Consider the following 24,846-nt stretch of genomic DNA (forward strand, 5'->3'; position numbering starts at 1 on the left):
ACCTTAATTTGTAATCTTTTTCTACTCATATTGCACTTTGTTTGCAGGACAACTTAATTAAGTGTCTTATGTTGATCTCCCTGGTTTTCTTTTTCCATCAGTGTCTTCTCATACAAAGAGAGGCTATGAGGTAACTACATTTTGTAAGATTAATTTATTGTTTTTAATATGTTCAAGTATAATTTATTGTCAATCTAGCTAACATATAGTGTATACACTGTGCTCTTGGCTTTGGGAGTAGATTCCCATGATTCATCGCTTATGTACAACACCCAGTGCTCATCCCAACAAGTGCCCTCCTCAATGCCCATTGCCTATTTCCCCCTCCCCCCCCATCAACCCTCAGTTTGTTCTCTGTATTTAAGCATCTCTTAAGGCTTTCCTCACTCTCTCTTTGAAACTATTTTTTCCCCTTCCCTTCTCCCATGGTCTTCTGTTAAGTTTCTCAAATTTTACATATGACTGAAAACATATGATATCTTTCTCAGACTGACTTATTTCACTTAGCATAATACCCTTCAGTTCCCTCCACGTTGTTGCAAATGGCAAGATTTTATTCTTTTTCGCTGCCAACTAGTATTCCATTGTATATATACCTTTATACCACATCTTTATCCATTCATCAGTTGATGGACGTTTGGACTCTTTCCATAATTTGGCTATTGTTGAGAGTGCTGCTATAAACATTGGGGTACATGTGCCCCTATGAGTCAGTACACCTGTATCATTTGGATGAATTCCTAGTAGTGTTATTGCTGGGTCATAGGGTAATTCTATTTTTAATTTTTCCAGAGTGGCTGCACCAGTTTGCATTCCCACCAACAGTATAAGAGGGTTCCCGTTTCTCCACATCCTCACCAACATCTGTTGTTTCCTGAGTTGTTCATTTTAGCCACTCTGACCGGTGTGAGGTGGTATCTCATGGTGGTTTTGATTTGTATTTCCTTGATGAGGAGCGACGTTGAACATCTTTTCATGTGCTTGTTGGCCATCTGGATGTCTTCTTTGGAAAATTTTCTATTCATGTCTTCTGCCCATTTCTTCACTGGATTATTTGTTTCTCAGGTGTTGAGTTTGGTAAGTTCTTTATAGATTTTGGATACTAACCTTTTGTCTGATATACAAGTGCAGGTTTGATCTGCCTACATGCATTAGGATTCTTTGTTTTGTGTGTGGAAATAGGCTTTCATTTCTATAAAGGATAAACTTCCGGGACATACCGTAAGCAAATGTTCTTTCAAGTTCCTTCTCCCACTACTTAAGTGCAGATGGACCACATCTAAAGACGGTAAAGTACAGAACAAGGTTTCCCCACAAGGGGATTCTGAGGTGCTCTGAACAGGGATTGATGTCATGGGTGGAGGAGTTCATTGTCACAGCTGTCACATCTCACAGTGGGGGTCATGGGTTGGTCTGCTTGGTAAACTGCTTCTGATTTATGACTGATGTTGTGTTTCCTTTAAAAATAAACATTGGTCCTTATACCCTATGTACCTTATACCCATTGTCTCACGAGCAGCTCATGGATTTAGCCTAATTTTCTCTTATTGTGGCAACTTTACCTCCAGACTCTTATAATCACCGATTTCTGGTGCTATTGATTCATCTGTCCCCTCTGAAATTGAGTTAAATGCTCTAGTCTGATTGGCTCCTTAAGGTTAGTAGACAGTATTTCAGCAGGACTTGGAAAATGAAGCCCTGACCCCAGCATGTAATGACTTCAGTGGGCAATAAAGGGTTCCTTTGTGTTCGGCAGACAACAGGTGTCTGTCTAACCTTTAAAGTCCACCTAGGTTTGTACCTGATCTGAGAGGGACACATCATCAGCTCACTAGCTCACGTCACCAGCCTTTTTACCTGTGCCAGCAATGCTCATGGAGATTCATGCATGCCACACAACCAGGCAGTTATCTCCAAGAGGACAACGTTCTAGTGATATACCAGAAACATCTTCAGGGCCATCAAAGCACATATTTTTAATTTATTACACAAAGAGCAGAATCGCTGAAGTGTTTCAAACAAGCGAGTTTTTCCCATTGAAAGGACAGTGAGTTTATTCTTATAGAGGCATCAGCTTCGAGTTCTTCAAGACTCTTACAGCACTGCTTAGAAAATTGCAGCTTCACTGGATTGCATATCCCCCCAGGAGCCCTCAAAGTTAAGAAGCACTTTTGTTTGCATGGAAGGTCAGCCCCAGGGTCTTCTTATCATAATGTTTCAATGCTTTATGCTTAATGTCTGCTCCCTCCACATCCTCTATAGGAACACACACACACACACACACACACACACACACACACACACAGAACGAGAAAGGAATTGACAGCTGTGGGTCTGTGTCCTTGCTGGGGCTCCGGCTATGGTTCCTATGGTATGTGCAGAGCAAGCAGCGGACCTGGGCAGGTGAGAACTGCTGGTTAGAATTGACAGGATATCCGGTAAGAAGAGGCTGAGAGGGGTCCACTCTTGCCGGAGGGGATAAGAACGAGCATCGTGCGGGGAAAATGTGGGAGACTGTTGAGAAGGGTCCAGAAGAAAGAGAACTGCTGGGGCTCCACTTTCTCAGTTTCTGCACTGAACTTTTGCTCACAGCAGGTGAGCACAGGCTCCCTCCCACACTGAGAGTTCCTCCCCTGCCGGCGTGCAGTCTGTTAAGTAAACAGAGACTTTATACTGAGAAAGGAACATTTCTCTATTTTGGCTGTGAGTTGTTATTTTTAAAGCTTCATCCTCCGAACATTTTCCCCTATCCTTGTTTATTTTTTCACTAGAAAGAAAATGTGCTGCTTATAAAAAAATTTTTTTTTGACTACAGGACAAGAAAAACTCCCTTCTAGTGTGCTGTCCCTCCTTAAGGCCAAGTCACCCTTTGGTTGTGACCACTATCTCATCCCCCTGTTTAGCAACACAGAGATTCCCCTCTGCTTCGGTAGAGCTTCCACGAAGCCGGATATGGCAGTAAAACCAACATGCACTGTGGTCATTGTTTTCTGGATACTTGAGTTAAAAAGGCCAACCTCTCCCTTAACATCTGTGGCTATATTTATCTGCATATATGATCGTAATAGTTAAATACAACTGCTACGATGTACCACATACCATGATATACACTTTACATAAGACCCCACTTACCTTTATTGGAGAAGGCTATGGCCATTTCTTCAGTATTGGTGGGGTTAACCTGGGGGGGGGGGGCTGCCATTCGTCGTAAGACTTTCTTTCTCTACCTTTTCTGGGGGAATGTATTCCATGGTCTTTCACCTTGTCTGTCTTGTCCCTTGTCCCTGTCCCTGGGACACCTTTATGAACAAGATCCATGTCTTCCTTCTCTGTACCCAAGTGTCTAACACAAGGCCTGATGTGTAATGGGCCCTCGGTAAATCTTTTTGAATGAATTAAAGTAGAGCAAGAAAGAAAGACAAAGAAAATACTGTTGGAATCCTTCCTTCTGGTGGTTGGTAGTATGGTTTGACTTAACAGTTTTGAGTCCCAATTCCCTCATTTGGACAATGGCAAAAACAATAACCTTAGAGGGCAGTTGTAAAAAGTAAATGCATTTATTGAAAGTGCCTAACATATTCAACTCATATATAAAGAGATGGTTTGTCACATAAATGGTGTTAAAACTAACTAGTTGCCTGGGACAAATACTAAGCTGAGTCTTTGTCTCATGTCTTACACAAAGTAAATCCTAAGCAATTCACAGCTCTGTGAATATAATAAAATCGATTGAGTTGTATACTTTATTTTTTTTTAATGTTTATTAATTTATTTTTGAGGAAGCGAGAGCACAAGTGGGATAGGGATAGAGAGAGAAAGGGAGACCGAATCCAAAGTCAGCTTGACCAGGCTCTGAGCTGTCAGCACAGAGCCCAACGTCGACCTCCAACTCATGCACTGTGAGATCATGACCTAAGCCAAGGTTGGATGCTTAATTGTGCCACCGAGGTGCACCTTCACATGAGTGAATGATACGACATGTGACTATATTTAAGTATGGTTGTTGCAAAAAATAAATCCCAGATGATGAAAGACTTAAACATAAAAACATGGAGCTGTACTAGAAGGAAACATAAGATAATTTTTTATATGTTATTGGAAGGGAAATGACATTTTCAAGCAAGACCTTTTCTAAACAAGGTTGGTAAGTCAATTATGTAATAATTAAATATTTTGCAGAAGAAAACACCAGAAAAAATAAAACAAAAGAAAACCATGACACACCATTAGAAAAGGATTGAACATACACAGAACAAAAGGCTAATTACTATAATATATAAAGGGCACATAAGAATCTATGTGAAAATGACTAATAACCTAACAGAAAAATATCAGGAAAGGATAAGAGCAGACCTCCCAGAAAAGGAGTTTAAACTGATATATTCTTCTAGCAAAAGCCTGTTGGTACACACTTTTTGGAAGCAATGTTTGAACTATTTATCAATATTAAAAATTCATGAGTCCTCTGATCTAACAATTCTACTTCTAGAAATTTTTCTATAGCTGTTTGTACCTGTGTCTGAAGACAAACATAAGAATAGTTTTTGCATGAAATGTTTGTAACAGCAAAATACTTGAAGTCAAATGAAATGTCAACCAACAAAGAAGTGGTAAAAAAAAAAAAAAAGCGCTTTGTTCAGTGAAAAACATATACTGTTATAAAAATTTTTTTTAATGTTTATTTATTTTTGAGACAGAGAGACAGAGCATGAACGGGGGAGGGCCAGAGAGAGGGAGACACAGAATCTGAAACAGGCTCCAGGCTCTGAGCCGTCAGCACAAGCCCGACGCGGGGCTTGAACTCACGGACCACGAGATCGTGACCGGAGCCAAAGTCGGCCGCTTAACTGACTGAGCCACCCAGGTGCCCCAAAACATATGCTGTTAAAAACAGTTATGCAGCTGTTAAAAACAGGTGATGAAGAACTCCAAAACACATTAATAAAAAATACAACAAGGTGGTGGACAATGTGCTTACTGTTCATGTTATATATTATTATTTTTTCACAAATATATGTTTACATATGCATAGGATACTTTATTTTATTTTTTCAAATGTTTGTTTTGAGAAAAAGAGAAAGAGAGTGCTCACAAGCAGGGGAGAGAGAAAGAGAGAGAGAGAAAGAGAGAGAGAGAGAGAGAGAGAGAGACTCCCAAGCAGGCTCTGTGCAGTCAGCACAGAACCGGAAGTGGGGCTTGATCTCATGAACCATGAGATCGTGACCTGAGCCGAAATCAAGAATTGGACGCTTAACTCACTGAGCCACCCAGGTGCCCCAGCGTAGGATATTTTAAATTCTTCTTGTCCCCCTCAAAGACAACATGCCCCAAATCCAGCTTGTGAACAAAAACGTGTGCAGATTCCTGTCATATGTACGATCTCATTTAATTTCTGCATCAACCGTATAAAAAAGATACTTTCTTTTTTAAATATTACATATTACAAACCTTCAGGTTTGCTCAATTAATAGTTGCAACTACTAATGTTAAACCCTCCATGCCAAGGCTCTGTTGTACAGGGAAAAAGCCTAAATTTCTTATAATGTAGGACATCCTTGGTCACCTGACCTTTTCCTGCTTCCCCAGATTAATCTCTTAGCTCTTTCATACCTCTAGCACACTGGTCTGTGTTCCTTCACTCTGCTCGTCCTTTCTATGTTTAAGACTCTCTTCCAGTGATGTTTCACACTCCTGTTGAGGAAAAGCCTACATTTCTTAAACTATCAATTCAAATGCCACCTACTAGGCTAATCCTTACCTGGCAACATAAATGGTTCTCATCCAGCCACAGTTCCCAGCTATACTTTCTCCTGTATTTCAAAAGCACTTTATACAAGCTGTTAGACCCGACTATATTATTTTAAGGTTATGAGCATATTGAGAGCAGAGGCCCTCCTTTTATTCCCGTAACTAGCACAATGCCTATAATACAGTAGCAAATCAATAAACACTTAGAAAAATCATTTACCCGAATCTTAGTCATTTTTGGTTACCCATAGGTTGAAGAACTATTTTTTAATTCTTTTTAAGTTCCAATTAGTCAGCAGCGTGTTACATTAGTTTCAGGTATATGATATAGTGATTCAACACTTGTGTACGTCACCCAGTGCTCATCGTGACAGTGCACTCCTAAATCCCCATCACCTATTTTACCCGTCCCCCTCACCCACCTCCCCTCTGGAAACCATCTGTTCACTATGGTTATGAGTCCGTTTCTTGGTTTGTCTCTTTTTTTTCCCTTTGCTTATTTGTTTTGTTTCTGAAATTCCACGTGTGTGTGAAATCACATGGTACTTGTCTTTCTCTGACTGACTTATTTCACTCAGCATTATACTGAGGGAATGTCAGTATAATTCATGTCACTTCATGCATGTTGCTGCAAATGGCTAGATTCCGTTCTTTTTCATGGCTGAATAATAGTCCATTGTTTATATGTACCCTTTCTTTATCCATTCATCAGTTGATGGACGCTTGGTCTGCTTCTATATCTTGGCTACTGTAAGTAATGCTGCTATAAAAATAGGGGTGCAAATAGCCCTTTGAATTAGTGCTTTTGAATTCTTTGGGTAAATGCCCAAAAGCGTAATTGTTAGATCTCAGGGTAGGCCTATTTTTAACTTACTGAGGAACCCCCATACTGCTCCCACAGAGGCTGCACCAGTTTGCAGTCCCATCAACAGTGCATGAGTGTTCCTTCTTCTATACATCCTCACCAACATCTATTGTGTCTTGTGTTGTTTGTTTTAGCTATGCTGATGGGTGTGAGGTGATATCTTGTAGTTTTGATTTGCATTTCTATGAGGATGAGTGATGTTTATTTAGTATCTTCTCAGGTCTGTAGGTCATCTGTATGTCTTTGGAGAAATGTCTGTTCATGTCTTCTACCCATTTTTTAATTGTATTCATTTTTTGGTTGTTGAATTTTATAAGTTCTTTATATTTATTGGATATGTCATTTGCAAATATCTTCGCCCATTCAGCAGGTTGTCCTTTAGTTCTGCTGATTGTTTCCTTTGCTGTGCAGAAGCTTTTTATTTTGATGTAGTCCCAGTAGTTTATTTTTGCTTTTGTTTTTCTTGCCTCAGGGGACCTATCTAGAAAACCAGTTGCCATGGCCGACGTCAGAAAAGTTACTGCCTGTGTTCTCTTTGAAGAACTCTGTATTTAACATGGCATATTTTGGAATTGAACAGTATGTCTCTTCTAAGAATTTGAAATGAAATGTTTCATTGATGGAAAACCTTTTTTTGTTGGTTTTGCCTTCTAGAATTCAAATGAATGTTCATGCTCCATGAAGAGAAGGGGCTGCAGTTTTTTGTGACAGATTTGGAGCCAGTAGATTTTTCTTGAATGTGAACCTTCTCATGGATCTGAAAGTTTATCTGTGCTTTAATACTTTTTTTTTTCTTTTTATTTTCTGTGTCTTCATAGGAACCAGGGAAAATGTGTAGAGGGGATGGTGGAGATCTTTGACATGTTGCTGGCTACGTCATCTCGATTTCGCATGATGAATCTCCAGGGAGAGGAGTTCGTGTGTCTCAAATCCATCATTTTGCTTAATTCTGGTTAGTTGATAACATGGGGGAATTTAATGCTGGGTTACTGGAAGAAAGATTTACTTGTATTTTCCGCCAGATACAGGCTGCCTGTTACCAAGGCATAATATAATTTGAAAGAAACAACTGACGCACATTTAAAATAACCTGTTGTCATTGTAGACCACTTAGGGAGGTGGAGCCTGTCCTGGTCAAATCCGATGAATGAAGAACAAAAATTGGACGTTGAATCAAATGGACTTTTCGTTGAAATGTTTGCATCCTTTTACAGATACTGGGGATGTTTTTATTCTATTATTTCTATTCATATTTTCGGGTGGATGTTTTTATTAAAATGGAACTGGTGTATAGATATATCTGTCGATAGCTATATGTGTCAGAAAAGAAGTGGACCAAGTGACCAATATCAGTAAGGATCCAAGAAGGAAAGAGGCTTATTTGAGATTGACCGTGTTTCTGGTCAAAACTGATTAGGTGACAAATATAACTGGCTCAGAGATAGAAACACCTGCTCCTAAAACTGAGGCGTGTGGAGTATGGTAAGGTGGTCCAGCTGAAAAGCAGTTCTCATTGGGTCTGTTGGTGTCCAAGTCAACTGTGTCCTCCTACTGATTCATTTGACAAAACTTAGCTGAGAGCAGCATCTGGGTAGGGGATTTCTGGTTTGTTTTGTTTTCGTTCGCAGTAAGGTTGGCTGTTGTGTAAAGAGATTCTCCAGGTCACCCAGATGGAAAGTATGGCTTAGCACCCTGTTCCTTCTGGCCCTCAGTATTTGGATTTAAGCACTAGATATCCAGTCTGTAGGACCCAAAGCTCAACAGCTGGGTGTCAGCCGCACAGTTTTAGCCTGGACCTTTACCCCTATGCCTGGTTCTGTTGATGCCTCTGACCTCATTCTCACATAGAAACCATAGCTATTTTTAATCCCTAGGCCTGATTTGGATCCAGATGCAGTCTCCAATTTCCCAATAGCTGAACAGCAGTTTGTATCGATCACATATGTAGATGTTTTGTGTCTCTCTGATGAACGCTAACCCCTTTGCACCTCCCCTAGCCATTTTCCACTCCCCTTCCCCACCAGCGCTAGTCACCTGTATCCCTGTGTCGCTTAATGGTTACCACAGTAATCATTCCCACTTATCAACCTGTGAATGGAAATCTGTACTACTCCACGAGGCAAGGACTGAATTACAGAATGAAGTAACATGAACAATGATGTGATGCACACTAAGGAAGTGATTACCACTCCATTCAAGTTTCTGGTTCCACTCACATGCATTGTGCTTTTCATTTGAGTCATTTGTCCAGCGCGTCGAAGGGGTCAGATCCCACAATGGCTCTTTATTGGACGACAGTTCTGGGAGCAGTGCCACTCGTCTGCACAGCGCCAGGTCTTGAACCTGCTCCTTCTTCAGTGGAGGGCTGGCACACACTGACGCTTCCATGTGGGCAATCTGGAAACTTCGGGGGAAACAGGCCTATCAAGGCCTGGGACTTCCCCCGCCCCACCCCCCTCCACACTTTTACTAGGAAATAATACTCCAGACAGGAAGTGAAAATTAGCCAGAGTTCTATAACCAACACAAGTAAATGCTCTGATCTCAGTACCCAAAAATATTTCCTTCAAATCTGTGTAGCCTCTTCCTACATTACCGTTCTGTTCCTATGACGGGGTTTTTTTTTTTTTAATATTATATATATATAAAAAAGGCAAGACTTTTGCTATGAAAATGTTGGATTCGTAGACCCAGGTGTTTTAAATCCCAGAGGAGAAAACTCGTCAGCCCTCACAAGAAAGTCTTTTGTTAAAGACTGGCCCCAGAATCTCAAAACATATTTCCCACTGCAGGATTGGCCCCTCCACCTGACTCTCCTCCCACTGGGTGAACTTTCCTACTCCATCCTGGTTCTTCTACTTATTTCTCAGGATCTTCTGTGAGCTTCCTTGCACTGATGGGTTGGAACACTATTTTGGAAACACGAAGCACTATATTTTGACAGGGTTTACAGCTGTCTTTCTCTTGAGACATCGGCGCGGCAACGCGTCTTTTCTATCGAGGACGGCACTGCTGGCTCGCGAGCAGTAACAAAACAGAAGCTGTCTCCCAACCCGTAAAAAAGGGAAACCACTCTTTTTACTCCTGAAGTGAGCTATGTTTGGAAAAGCAGTTTCTGCTGCTGAGCACAGCTCCAAGTGTCTCATATTGTTCCTGAAAAACAGAATCAAAGAGGATACGACTTTAGCACAATGATAGGGTACTGGGAGATTTTTCAGAGTGAAAAAGCAGTCAGTCATGTGAGGGTTACCACAGTCCTAACAATCTTAGTCCACAATTGGAGGTATGGAGCTTTTGAAAAACTGAACCAATTCATGACTCCGATGCAGGGCAGTTCTTCACTTGTCATGAGACAAAGAACAAAGTGACGTTCGTTCCAGGAATCTCTTGACAGAAGCTGGACAGGATTCAGGAAACCTGAGTAGGAAGATGCTTTTCAGATTCCTGGGAAACAAGACCTCAGTGTGTGGGGGGAACCTCGGGTTCTGTGTTGAGCCCCTGTCACCAAAGTCTGAGAGGGTGTGTTTTACATTGGCCTTGACTTTGGGGCAGAGGCACGAGGGTAGTTGAAAAGTTGTTCCATGGCCTGCTAGGAATGACTTTCAGCAAGACTCAGGAGGGTCTCCCAAATGCCAGAATTCCCATGGGAAGCCCCCTTCACAGCTGTTTGGGAATGGGAGATACTCATCGTGATTTAAGAATAATTTATTACCTTGCTTACAAAAGCCTAGAATCATCCATAGGACAAACACTATCTTTCCACTCTCCACTAAAGGCCAGAGGCGTTCCTGGTTGATCCAGAGATGCCTTTGCAAAATCAATGCCAGCTTCAAGGCATTCTGAGAACTAGCTGGAACAGAACTCAAACAAGGAAGCGGAGCAGATGAGCTCAGGCAAAAAGGCTGAGAGGGAACAGTGGCGGGAGGCGGGGCTGGTGCTGCAGAAGGGGACCCTGGACAGGGAAGGGGTCATCTGTGCCTGTTTCCTGTATTCCCCCTACCCGGTGGGGCTTCAGTCCTTCTTGATAATTCCAGTGTTTTTAATTCTTCCAGGCCCAGCTCAGACCTCATCTCATTCAGGAAATCTTGCTACCACCCAAGTCCATAATGAGCTTTCCTTCGCTAGACTTAGTTCATTGAGCCAGCACCATACAACCTAGCAGTTGGTCAATGGTTGACTGATTTCATTCATTTGTTCAATAATGCAGACACTTTGTGCCAAATACACAAAAATGAATGTCATAGGTTTTTGGCTTATTTTTTTCTTTCAGTTTTTAAATTTAACTTAGATTGGTTCTTCATGCATGTATATCCTGATTTCCCTATAAACTATTTGTACTTTTTTTACATTCTTCACAGTCTCTAACCTGTGAACTGTTAACAGGTGTTATACTGTCTATTGCTTTAATAGATGCTTATTGGCTGGACATGACCAGGGCGTTGTGGAACGTTCCCATCTGTCACATGCTGGTTCTACTATTATGAAATATATCATCCTTTTCAGATCCAGATAATATCAAACTATTAAATGGGAAAAATAATGTCCATTTCCTTGGGCTACTGTGAGCTAAGAGGGAAACTATATATACAATGTCTAATGCAGTTTTTGGAACACAGTAGACTTCCATCAGTGACAGCTGCCATCATCACTTGGGAATCTCTGGCTCAAAAGGAGCCAGCCCATGCCTTTTTTTCAATATAATAAAGTGCTTTAGTTTAAAGGTTTCTCGCTAGGCTTAAAAAGTATGCAAGGACTCAAGGGTGATAATAACAATAGAGACTGAGACTGTTCCCCTGACAGTTGGTTAATTGTACTGTTTAATTGTATTGAGAGAAATTTTAGAGCAAGATTGATCTCATGGATGATAACTGATTGTTAATTGAACCTAAATACTGGCTGACCTTAATGAAAACTCTGCGGTGAGCCACCGACAAATCACAGCGAGCTCATTCATCTGTTCACTGTGTTTCTTCTCATGCCCCTCCCCCCCGCCACATGTGAGTCCCACAAACTCTTCAGAGTCCACTCCCGTTTGGATCACTACCCTTTTAGTGGGTGTTTTTCAAGACTCAGAGAAATTCACAAGTCAAAGCCCAATATGTACAAATATACAATAAATCTTTGGTTTGGCCTTCAGCATTCAACTTAATAATTCTTGATTCCCCTTTTCTGAACCTGTTACAGACCACAGTTCTTTATATTCCCCAGTAATTCCAAACACTGTCACACACCTCACGCCCTGGTCACTTTATCCACCCATCAGACCCCCAGACTCCAGCTCCCCTGTCCCCTGTGCCCCTCCTGAAATGTCTTATGCTACGGAAATATTGTATTACTGGTTATCGTCTCATCAAAACTGTCTTCAGACACCATTTCCCTTTCCACTGGTGGAGTAATAAAGAAGAGTAAAGGTAAGAAACAAAAAACAGAAAAGCAAATAGCAGCAATGCAGGGTGAAAAGGAAAACAAAATACCAGAAAGAATTATGGCCACATTTCTAAAGTGTGTACCCTGGTGTTCATTTAGAGAAAAAAGGGATATGGAGTATTGAATTGGCATGGATACTTTAAGCATAAACGTAAAAACGATGCGCTCTCTTGTCTGTCATCTAGTTCTGCTTTGTTAATATAGTGAGTGTTGTCCTCTTGGTGCCTCAATGGAACCTCCGACGCTGAAGCTATGGCATCCATTTGCTTCATATGTGTTCACCAGAGGCCACGCTCTGGGCAGACGAGCATTTACTTCATGACCAATTATAACCAGCTCTCATCACAAGGAATATATGCTCTGTCTAGAGCTGAATTCTTTACACTGTTAATTATTAAACAATTATTTAGAGCAGTTGTATTTTTAAGTGGGAAATAAGACAATGACTCAGAGTCCCTATATTTAGAGGAAAGAACATTTTAAAAACATATTGGCTATAAACAATGAGGATCATTAATTCTCAACAGTTGAAGGTTTCTGACAGGCACAGGCCTTTGAGATTGCGAATGGACACATTGTCAGCTATGCTATGCTGTTGTTGTCACAGTGGAGAAGATTTAATTATATTATCTCTTGAGTTCTTTGTAATGCCAAGCTTCTTCTCCAGGGAGCCTTCCTATTGCTATGATTTTGAGATAAATGCCACTTCATAATTAAGTGGCTCATCAACTCCTTCTCCCTGGCTGACTAGATTCTATAGGCAGTCTACTCAACTCTTAGAGCCTTTCCTTGCTACTAACTTCTGGTGCGGCTTGAAACAAGACTTGTGTCTCCACTGATTTCCTTGGTGTGGCGTGGACTTTGTCATTAGAGAGGCCTGGCATTCTAGACAAGCAACTCTGTCACTTAGGGGATGAAGGACGCCCTTTGATAAGCTGCTTCTCTATGAGAGGAATCTCTGTGTTCTTCTTAGCAGATAGATAACACATAAATTCCTGGCTGGAAATTCTGAGGTGGGATTTCACCCCTGCCATTTGGGGTTAAAAAATTGTGTTCTCATGACCAAAATATCCTTCTTGTGAATGGACAGCCTTAGATCCCAGACCAGGTGGATTGGGTCCTGTATCATGTTACAGACACGTCTCAGAGCTTCTGTGGAACTGAGGAAGCCAGCCAACTTCTTGTAGCCTGGGAAAGACTTGGTTGGGGGAGTCCCAATATGCCTTTATGGGATGAGTCAAAATGCAGCAGCTGTTGGGAGACTGGAAATCCTTGCAGTGTTCCAATACGAGGAACAGTTTTACATTATATTCAGAACCTCGGGGAGGGACAGCTGCTTATCATTTTATGCTCACAAGAGCCCCAACAAAGGGGGAAGCCATCTTCTGGGTCCCTGATTCAACCACCCGTTGGACCCACCTACTCCAGGGTCCAGAAATCAGTATTCTTAAGGCTGACCCACTTAAAAGGAAAAAATGCCACAGACTCCCCTAATACTGATGCAAAATGTTCTTGTTCTTTGTATTATAATGCTGCTGAAATATGAATAATCATATTTATTATTTAAATGGACAACCAAGTATAAACTTCCTTTATAGCTCTCATATAAGTACAAAACCAAAATAAACTCACAAATGAAATACAAACTAAAAGACAAAGCGATGATAATGTTTTTTGCAGCAATTGAGTTGCTGTTTATAACATGCTTGGGGTAGACCTCTGGTCTGCTGGTCTACCAAGCACTCTTGTGATGACTGCATTCCCCCACCTCTTTCCTGTGTTCAGAATGATCACAAAACCTCTGCTTGTGTGCAGCATGCTGTGACATCATCTGGCTTTGGCAAGAACACGTTGGTTATGTATTTTGTTTGCTTCCGTTCTGTATTTTATTTATCTGAGATACTTAAAATATAACTGTTGGATTTGAGGCAAGTGTACTGATGGAAACTGTGTTACTCAGGAAACAAAAATTACATGGATTATCTAGTTTGGTGAGTGTCAGTGCTTCACACATTTCAATCATCTGGGGATCTTTTAAAAAACGTCCCTATGCTTCAACCAGGGAGTCTGATGTAGTTGATTCAAATATAATTCAGGTTCATGAGTGTTAGTACTGTGTAAAGCTCCCCACCAAGACTTCAGTCTCATCAGGTTTGAGAACCATTGATGTAAGTGATTCAGAACATTCTGATATTAATGTCTTAATGGTATTTCTTAGATATCCTTACAATGAAAGCACAAAATCCTAAAATTATAAGACAATTTAAAGACCTTGAAGAATAAATTTTTAATTCTCAGGAATATGTGAAACCTCGTTTGAAAACTACTGGTATAGATGATGACATTTCAGCTACATTAGAAGAGTCCTCTAGTGTATCATGAAACTAACCATTCTGCAGAGTGAGGAGGCAGCCGCTCGTGCTCAGAACTGTACATAAAAGTGAGTCAGAGCTGGGGCCACAGATAATAGACTCATTATTTCAACATCATGACATAGGGCTGTGATGTAGATAAGCATGTGACAGGAGGATCCCTGCATGGGAACTGATAGGTCAGCTAAATCTCGAGGAGGAGCAGGACTTAGCTGGAGTCAGAAGCAAGACAAGGGGCAATGGCCTCACCATTCATCTAGCAGTGAGGATATCAAGTCACTGGACTTCTCGTCGTTTGTTTCCTCAACCAGTAAAAAGAAAAAATAAACAGTTCTGCCAAACTTATGTGTTTGTTATGACAGAGCAAGATAGCTTAAAAATATAAACATCATATCATCATTACTAGTATAGTCTTTTTTTTTTTCCAAAGGGAAACTATTAGGCAATCAAATATCCTACCAAGATGTTGGTGTCAAGATCTCCCTGTTCTAATCAAAGGACTAGAAGTACACTCAGGGCCTATATTTGGAAGGGCCTTAGGTGCCCTCCTTTCACCTTCATGCCCGGCCTCTAGTTTAAAAGTGTTTTGACACTTCAACTGAAGAAAACCATGAGAAAAATGACAATAAAATCCCACTAATATCTCGAGCTCACAAGTAAAATAAAATATTGTTTTTAATGGGTTTATCTTTCCCCACAAGATGCTCATTGAATAAGTAAAAGCCATGATAGAATGTGTATGCTTCCTGAAACATTTCAATGGAATGTCGAACTGTCCTGTAAAGTTTTAGTCTAAACCAAACATCCCTGCACTTGGTTGGAAGACCCACTTCTGGTCTAGCCTTCCACTCGTGGCCTTGTGGCTCCATACTCCTTCTCTGTTGGTGAAAGAAAGATGGGGAAACAGACTTCCTGCTGCAAGTTTCTGTCTTCCCATCCCCCTTCCCATGGGGCCCCTGAGCACAGCATTCCTTTAGCTTCCTCCAGCACTTTCCCCGAGAGGGCGTGTGGCTACTTCTGTATGTTGAGGTAGATTCAGACCCTCAGGCCTATTTTCTCTGAGTTTTTACTTTACATCTACTTTTTGGGTTTGAGTTTTCTTCTGGCATATAAGAAAGACATCAGTACCCCCATGGAACCAAATGATATCCATGGCTGTTATAAGCTATTATTTGTTAGCTTAACTACCATTTACTGAGTATTCACTACTTTCCAGGCATGTGCTAAGTGCTGGAAATACACAGTTGCCTTTAGTTGCCTTATCTGTAGTAGTTTTTACCCTGTGGTTTCCACGAAGTGAGGCACGTGGACTGCTCCCTGGCACCTAAGGACTGTTCCATCACGGTGACTCAGTGGTCATACCAATAATGATAGTAATAGCAGTGATTACTAAGGCAGTTCCTACCTCAAAGTCCTCATGGTCTAAAGACAGAGACAGATATAAAAAGAGAATTTATATTTTAAAAAAGAAAGTTGTGATTATAAAACTTTATGTTCAGTTGAGGTCACTTAAGAATACCAAATACATTACTAAGGAAATCAACAACAACCCAAAGCCAACCAACCATCCGGACATTGCGATGTACCTCATTGCAATATAGTGGAAAGGGTAAGAGCAGGAGACTCTGGTTCCATGTTCAGATCCCCTTTCTCATACGTCCTAGTTGTACGACTATGGACAGGTACTGCTTACACCCTTTGTGCTTCTGTTTCCTGGTCCATGAAATGGAGATCATAATAGCACCTACCTGCTAATATGAGTTCGCTCTTAAAACAATGCCACTTAGACCGACACTCCATTTGTGTGAGGTAGTATTTTCTTTCCTTGACATACTGTGGATATAACCATATTTGTATTTACGCATTTTAATTAGTATTATACTCATGTACTTTCTTTAAAAATAAGATTTTAAATGGCTGCGTAATCATGCATGAGGATATAACATCATTAATTCCACAACCTGATGCTGTTAAACATTTAAGTGCTTTCTCTTTTTTGGTGTTATAAATTATGCTTGCTTTGCATTCTTTCATTACGTCTTTTGCCTACATTTGCTTATGGTTTTGGATGTTTGTAGAAGTAGAGTCGCTCGTAAAAGGCCATAAAAATTCTTATGGCTCTTGATACATGTTACCTACTGTTCCAGAAGGCTTTATCAAATTACACTTTTACATGAATGTAACCTTATCATGCAACGTGAGAGACAGAGGTGAGTGCAGACCGCTGGCCAGTTGGAGAGAGCAGATAGCTTCCTCCTGCCCAGCTACTGCCCTCTTTTGTGAAAGACTCATAGTCAGCAATTTCTACATAGGTCATATTATAAGCATCATGTTATGAACCTCCCAAGTTCACTCCTTTTGAAGCTAATTATCACATAGAGAATTTTGTTTATTGTGTTGTCTGTATAGATGCCTGTTGTGTTAAGTTTCAGGTTTGTGACTTATACAGACATTGTGCTGGGGAACTACTCTTCTTCCAAACTGTCAGGGTGCACAAAGAGCTGGCATTTTTGGTCTCACCTTCTGCCCTTGGTCCCTTCCACTGATTTTTTTAAAAGTGGTATTTATAAAAAGAAAGACACGAGGTTGAATGGCTGGAAGTGTCCCTCCCTTCAAAACTCGTCTAGGGAAAGAAACCTGGTTCCTCCAGTGGTTTCGTTTGCTCTGGATTCTGGGCCTTTGTGAGATTGGCATACCTTTCCTAGCCCATAATGAGTGTAGAAGAGGCAGCTTACCATGTGAACCCACTACTGTTCCAGACAGGCTATTCATTGGCTGCTGGTTCAAGAGTGCCCTGTCCAATGCTGTTGATGCCCCAAGGATGCCCCAAGTACAGGCTAGTCTCCAGATTCTCACAACTGGAAGCAGACAGATGCTGGGAAACCTGGTCCAGCTCAGAACAATAGTCAACCCTGAGGATGGCTACGCATGTGTGTCAGGAAGGGACTGGCAGGAGCAGTTTCTTTACTCTTTCAAATTGGCATCAACAGCAATGATGAATTAACCCTGGAATGGAAAATTCATTTTCATCTTGACAGGTGAAGTATCTGCCCTTTCCCTTAGTATAGCAAACGTTACTCTTTGAGCGAGGTAACATAACCTTCACATTCAGTGAAAGCCAACACTCAGGACCTTCTAGCAAAACCTTAATGCTGCGCTTTCTTTGCATTCCAACTTACAAGTCCTCTGGGGACAAAAAGCTAATCCTTGAAGCTGATCTTTTTTGCACTTAGACATGTAGTTCGGGTTATTGATGATATGTCAGAAGTATTTCCCACTACGAAAATTATTCTCAGGGGGCACCTGGGTGGTTCAGTCAGTTAAGTGTCCCACTCTTTGTTTTGGCTCAGGTCACGATCTCACTGTTTGTGGGTTCGAGCCCCGTACTGGGCTCTGCGCTGACAGCATGGAGCCTGCTTGGGATTCTGTCTCCCTCTCTCTCTCTGCCCCTCCCCTGCTTGCTGTCTCTCTCTCTCAAAAATAAATAAATAAACTCAGAAGCTTTAGTGGCAAATTTGTTAGTTTTACTTCTTGTCAAAATAGCAAGCCTTGAAGAGTTTCAGAAATGGGAACAGCCTTAGGGATGATAAAAATATTATGAAAAGAGTCATAAGTAATATCCCTACAGCAAGCTCCTTATTCCTTGGGATTTCCATTCACCAGCTGTGTTTCTCTCTCATCAGTCCAGGCATTGACAAAGCTCATGAAATAATAGAAATGAAAGGGGCTTTGATTTTGTATTTTTAATAACATTTTTCTCCACCAAATTATGAAAATCATACATGCCCAACACAGGGAACTTGGAAAATACAGAAAAACCACCAAGAAAAATAATCTCCTAAGGAATCATAATTCCGCCACACAAAAGTAATCATTGTCAACGGTTTGTTGAAAGTTCTTAATTAAAGAGACTCTTAGAAGATGTCTGTGTGCACAGTGTTCCTTCCTTTCTCCACACTGTCCTGCACAGTTCTGAAAAGCTGGATTGCTCCTAAGTCATTCCAGGAAAATGATTAGTTTTTTTCAAATATCTCTGGAGGTGAGTCCTTTGGCAATCATTTATAGTTTTTCACAAACCTTGCAGTTAAGAAACTCTTTGTGTAGCTTCTGAGCAGTGGACTGGGTGTGAAGGATATTTGGGTTCTGGCTCCAGCTCTGACTGACAGGGTGATCCCAGGGAAGCCCAGCCTAGCTGCCCTGCCTAAAACCCCTCTCAGCTCTTTCTAGCATCTACTAGCCTGGTTCCCTAACCTCTTGGAGCCTGTTTCCCAATGATTAAAAGTAACTGAAGTGGAGCAGGTTTGGGAGTTTCTTACATTAAAAACTTTTATTTTTGTTTATTTTTAATAGACTTTATTTTTTTGAGCAGTTGTACATGATAGAGCGGTTTATTTTTTTTTTTTATTTTTTTTTATTTTATTTTTTTCACTTGTACCCCTACAAGCTCTTTTATTTTATTTTTTTTTCTCTTTTTTTTTTTTTTAATATATGAAATTTACTGTCAAATTGGTTTCCATACAACACCCAGTGCTCATCCCAAAAGGTGCCCTCCTCAATACCCATCACCCACCCTGCCCTCCCTCCCACCCTGCCCTCCCTCCCACCCCCCATCAACCCTCAGTTTGTTCTCAGTTTTTAACAGTCTCTTATGCTTTGGCTGATAGAGCGGTTTAGAGCAAAACTGAGTGAGAGGTACAGAGATTTCTCCTCTTCCCACACTAACACCTACTATCAAAATCCTTCACCAGAACGTTTGATGTACCATTGATGAACCTGTATTACACACCATTATCACCCAAAGTCCACAGTTTACATTAGTCACACTTGGTATTGTACGTCCTGTGGGTTTTGGCACATGGAAAATGGCACATATCCACCATTATAGTAACAGACAGCGTGGTTTCACTGCTCTAAAAATCCTGTGTTCTGCCCATACGTCTTCCCCATCCCTGCCTTGAAAACCACTGATCTTTTTTTGCTCTCTCCATACTTCTCCTTTTCTTAGAATGTCATGTAGTTGGAATCATACAGCATAGAGTCTTTCTATATTGGCCTCTTTCACTTAGTAATATGTGTTTAAGATTCCTCCACATCTTTTGATAGCTTGATAGCTCATTTCTTTTTAGTGCTCAATAAGATTGTATTGTCTGGATGTACTATAGTTGATGTATCCATTCACCTACTGTAAGGCATTTTGATTGCTTCCAAGTTTGAGAAATTATGAATAACAGTGCTGTACATATCCCCCCGGCAGGTTTTTGCATGGACATAGATTTTCAACTCATTTGGGTAAATACCAAAGAGCATGATTACTGGATCTTATGGTAAGGGTGTATTTGGTTTTGTAAGCATCTGACAAACTGTCTTCCAAAGAGGCTCTGCCATTTTTCATTCCTTCTAGAGTTCCCGTTTTCCTATATCCTTGCCAGCATTTGGTGTTGTCAGTGTTCCAGATTTTGGGCTCTCTAAGAGGTGTCTTGTTCTAATAGGCAGTTCCTTAATGACACATCATGTGGAGCATCTTTTCATGAAAAAAATTTTTTTTAATGTTTATTTATTTTTGAGAGAGAGACAGACAGAATGAGAGGGGCAGAGAGAGAGGGAGGCATAGAATCTGAAGCAGGCTCCAGGCTCTGAGCTGTCAACAGAGAGCCCAATGAGGAGCTCAAACCCACGAGCCATGAGATCATGACCTGAGCTGAAGTCGGATGCATAACCGACTGAGCTACCCAGGCGCCCCTAGCATCTTTTCATATGCTTATTTGTCATCTGTATATTTTTTCTTTAATGAGGTGTCTATTCAGGTCTTTTGCCTATTTTTTGAGTATAGTTGATACACAAAGGTTATGTTAGTTTCAGGTGTACAACTTAGTGATTTGACAAGTTCTTACATTATGCCATGTTCACCACAAATACAGCTATCATCTGTCCCATTACATCACTGTTACAGTATCACTGAATTCCTTATGCTCTGCTTTTTATTCCTGTGACTTTCTCGTTCCATAATGGGAAGCCTCTATCTCCCTCTCTCCTTCACCCATTTAGCCCAACCTCCTAAACTTCTTCCCTTTTGGCAACCATCAGTTTTGCTCCATGTTTATAGGTCCGATTCTGCTTTTTGTTTGTGTATTCATTTTTTAAGATTTGATTTTGAATGGAATCATATGGAATTTGTCTCTCTTAGTTGGACTTGTTTCACTTAATACCCTCTAGGTCTATCCATTTTTGTCTCAAAAGGCAGGATCTCCTTTTGATGGCTGTGCAATATTCCACATTTTCTTATTCATTTGTCTGTTGGTGGACACTTAAGTTGCTTCCATATCTTGGCTATTATAAATAATGCTTCAACAAACATAGGGGTGCATATATCTTTTTGAGTTTGTGTTTTCCCTGGGTAAATACCCAATAGTGGAATAATTGGATCATATGGTATTTCAATTTTTAATTTTTTGAGGAACCTCCATACTGTTTTCCACAGTAGCTGCACCAGTTTACATTCCCGTGAGGGTTCCTTTTTGTCCACATTCTCATCAATACTTGTTGCTTCTTGTCTTCTTAATTTTTACCCATACTGACAATTGTGAAGAGATGTCTCATTAGGGTTTTGATTTGCATTCTCTAATGATTAGTGATGTTGAGCATCTTTTCACGAATCTGTTGGCCATCTGTATGTTTTCTTTGGCAAAAGATCTGTGCCAGTTTTCTGCCCATTTTTAGTCAGGTTGTTTGTTTGCATGTGTGTCTGTTGAGTTGTCTAATCTCTTAATATATTTTGGATATTAACCCCTTATTGTATATGTCATTTGCAAAAATCTTCTCCCATTCAGTAGGTTATCTTTTTGTTTTCTTGATGGTTTCCTTTGCTGTGCAAAAGCTTTTTAGTTTGATACAGTCCCAATAATTTATTTTTGCTTTTATTTCCCTTGTCTTAACAGACAGATCTAAAAAAATGTTGCTATGTCTGATATTAGAGAAATTACTGCCTGTGCTCTCTCTCTTCAAGGATTTTTATGGTTTAGTTCTCACATTTAGGTCTCTAGTCCATTTTGAGTTTATTTTTGTGTATGGTGTTGGTGTTCCAGTGTCATTCTTCTGCATGTAGCCATCCAGTTTTCCCAACACCGTTTACTAAAGAGACTGTCTTTTCCCCATTGTATATTCTTGCCTCCTTTGTCATAGATTAATTGACTATATAAATGTGGGTTTATTTCTGGGATCTCTATTCTGTTCCATTAATCTGTGTGTCTATTTTTGTGCCAGTACTGTTCTGTTTTGATTACTACAGTTTTGTAGTATATTTTGAAATCTGGGATTGTGATACCTCCAACTTTGTTCTTCTTTCTTATGATTGCTTTGGCTATTCCAGGTCTTCTGTGGTTCCATACAAATTTAAGTATAATTCTTCTAATTTTGTGGCCCATTTTTTAATTGGGTTGTTCATTTTCTTATGTTGACTTTTAAGAGTTCTTTGTATATTTTGCATAAGAATCCTTCCTCATCAGATATGTCTTTTGTAAATATTTTCTCCCAGTATGGCTTGCCTTCTCACTTTTTAGATTGTTGGTTTTTAAATGTTCTTCTGTTTGAAGACTTGTGTTCCAGAAGGAGACTCTGGTGAAGGAGGAGAAGCTGAGTGAGTGAGATCCAGCCCCACACCTTTATTTCTTCTGCTTCCAAAGTTTTACTACACCCAGTTTATATATGAAGTTTTTATAAGAGGTTCACAGTTTTCAGGGGTTTTGATCCTCAAAATAGTTTGAAAACTACTGAATTAGATGAACGTAGGCCCTTTTTAAATCTATAGTTCTGGAATTCTATGTCTCCTTTTTGCAATGTAATATAACCTTTCTCAAGGAAAAATGAGATAAACCTGTCATGGTCATGTGGCACTTTTTTGATATAATTTTCATCTACTGTAGTGTTCACTTGAAATGGAGAAACTGATAACCCTAAGGAATATGTGCCATTTAGATGCCCACTTGTCTCTTCAAAACAGTAATTTTTGAAACTAATTATCTCTTCCGAAGTAACCAGAGGGAACTATCAGCCATTTCACTTTTATATCTAGGTAAAAGGGGAAAAGTATATCTGAAATTTTGTGACTCTGGAGATAAACATACAAGTCAGAACCAAGAATGTGCAACCTTCATCTGTTAGCAACCAGTGCTGAACATCACAGGGTTTTGAACAGTTGTGCTGTTCAATTCAGGATGATGAGCTCACATGCATTTCAGCTTATTATATATTCTTAGATCACATGTCACTTTTTTTCCTGGATTTGAAGCTAAGTCACTCAGATGAATGTTTAATGATGTTTTGTAAACATTTGCATTCACACTAACACTGTTTATTGATTTGGCAGAAGATGGGGGGATATCTTTTTCATTTTTTTATTCACATATTGCCTATTCCACAGAGAATTTGAAATGGCTTACTAAGTTTTATGTAATGCAAAGGGAGTAGACCAATAATTGACAAAATCTGTAAAAAAGGAAAATAAAGTGAATAAAGTAATAAATCCAGGAACCTAATTAGTGCACAGAAGTACATCTGTACAGCTCTTAGGAATGGGCCACAAATTTGGCTCTAAATCTCCTTCACTTGGCCAAAGCACAGAGGAGAACACATTCCATTATAAGGTTCATAGACTTTTAATAAAAATAAAAGCAAATAGACCAGTTGTATAACATAAAACACTCTCCTTCGGGCAAATCTCTACAAAGTCTATTTCTCACAATTGGGACTGGGTAAGGATTGTTCAACCAAGAATTCAGAGTGTTTTATACTCTGGTGAGAGACCAGATGCAGATAGTTTGGGTTGCCAGTTAGGGGAAGATCCATATGTTTTGAGATGGATCAGCTGGACAGTGGCCAGGTGTAATAGCTTCCAATGAAAGTTGTTAACTGCACACAGTATCTGACAGGATGAGTTAAAACCCTTACCAGTTGTACCAAGGATGAAGGTCAAGGGCTGGATTAAGGCATTGATAGGCAATAGGGTTTATAATGTGGAGTAGAGAGTATTCAGGTACACCAGAACAGGAGCCCAATCTCTAATCTGCCTATCATTTTCCCTTCAAAGTGTTTTGTGCAGATATCCAGCTATATTATGCCTACTGCTACTGTGTAATAAATTACCCCCAAAACATAACAAGTTAAAAAAAAAAGCTTGGATTCTCTTGGCCATGAATTTGTATAGGGTACAGAATGAACATCTTGTCTCTTTTCCACAATGTCTAGCGCCTCAGATGGGGAGCCTCATAATGTTGGGATAATTTGGTAATTGTAGGCGTGGTCATCTTGATGTGTGCCTTTATTCACACGGTAGCAATTGATGCTGGCTGCTGGCTAGGACATCAACTGGAGCTGTTGACTAAAATGCGTACCTATGGTTTCTCCCGTAACTCCCACACAGCCTGGTGCAGCGTACCTCTTAGAAGGTGGCAAGGGCTCCAGAAGCAGCTGTCCCAGCTGACAAGGCAAAAGCTGCATGGCCTGATAGGATAGCCCCTTAGAAGCCACACGGCATCACTTCCAGCCCTCCCCCTTTTTTTTAATTACAAGCAAGTCATGGGTCCACCCAGACTCAAAGGAGGGCATAGATTGGACACCTCTGTGGGAAGAGTGTCAGGATCATGTTGTTGAGCAGCATGTTGGATAGGAGATGTTGTAGTGGTCACATTGGAAAATACAGTCTGCTCCAATGTGTAAGAGCTGTTTCCTGCTCTGTGTTGTTGCTCCATTGCCCTTAAAATGCCAAGCAAGAAAAGGAAAGGTCCAGGGAAATGAATTTATGCCGACTATTTTGGCCTACCTTCCCTGGGGAAAAAATGAAACCCTCAAGGCCAGGCCAGCTCCTTGGGACTAGGAATTCTGCATGGAACCTTGTGAATAGATTCCTGTGTGATAGATGGGCTGCACATTTTCCATCAAATGGCCCTTCAGGGGCTCCTGGGTAGCTCAGTCAGTTAAACAACTGACTTCAGTTACGGTTCGTGGGTTCGAGCCCTATGTCAGCCTCTGTGCTGACAGTTCAGAGCCTGAGCCACCTTTAAATTCTGCATCTCTCTCTCTCTCTCTCTCTCTCTGCCCCTCCTCATTCTGTCTCTCTCTCAAAAATAAATAAATATTAACAAAAAAAATTTTTTTAATGTCCCTCCAGAACATCTTCTTGACCTCAGAAACCTCGTAATTGACTGTTTGAGGGATTGGAGAATCAGAACCCTGGCTGCTTCCTTCTATATTACTGATACAACTAACCTAAATAAGGCTTTTAAGCAAAACATAGATCCATAATGAATTTATCCTAAAAGGTATAAGGCTAGAATATTATTTATTACAAAAATTTTTAACTGGAATTTTTTTTAATTCGGGTATAGTTGACACACAATGTGACTTTTTTTTAAATGTTTATTTATTTTTGAGAGAGAGAGA

The 24,846-nt window shown here is 40.4% G+C and overlaps 1 protein-coding gene across 1 annotated transcript in view; it reads left to right on the top strand.

The window, feature by feature from the left end:
• The window catches only part of ESR1 (estrogen receptor 1), a 440,842-nt gene that overhangs the window by 397,809 nt on the left and 18,187 nt on the right, over positions 1 to 24,846 (top strand). The window contains exon 9 of the mRNA XM_042940090.1: positions 7,432 to 7,565. Coding sequence (XP_042796024.1) covers positions 7,432 to 7,565 — 134 coding nt within the window. The remainder of the gene's footprint in view (positions 1 to 7,431; positions 7,566 to 24,846) is intronic.

This window comes from Panthera leo, chromosome B2 (assembly GCF_018350215.1).
Source record: "Panthera leo isolate Ple1 chromosome B2, P.leo_Ple1_pat1.1, whole genome shotgun sequence".
Classification (NCBI taxonomy): Eukaryota; Metazoa; Chordata; class Mammalia; order Carnivora; family Felidae; genus Panthera; species Panthera leo.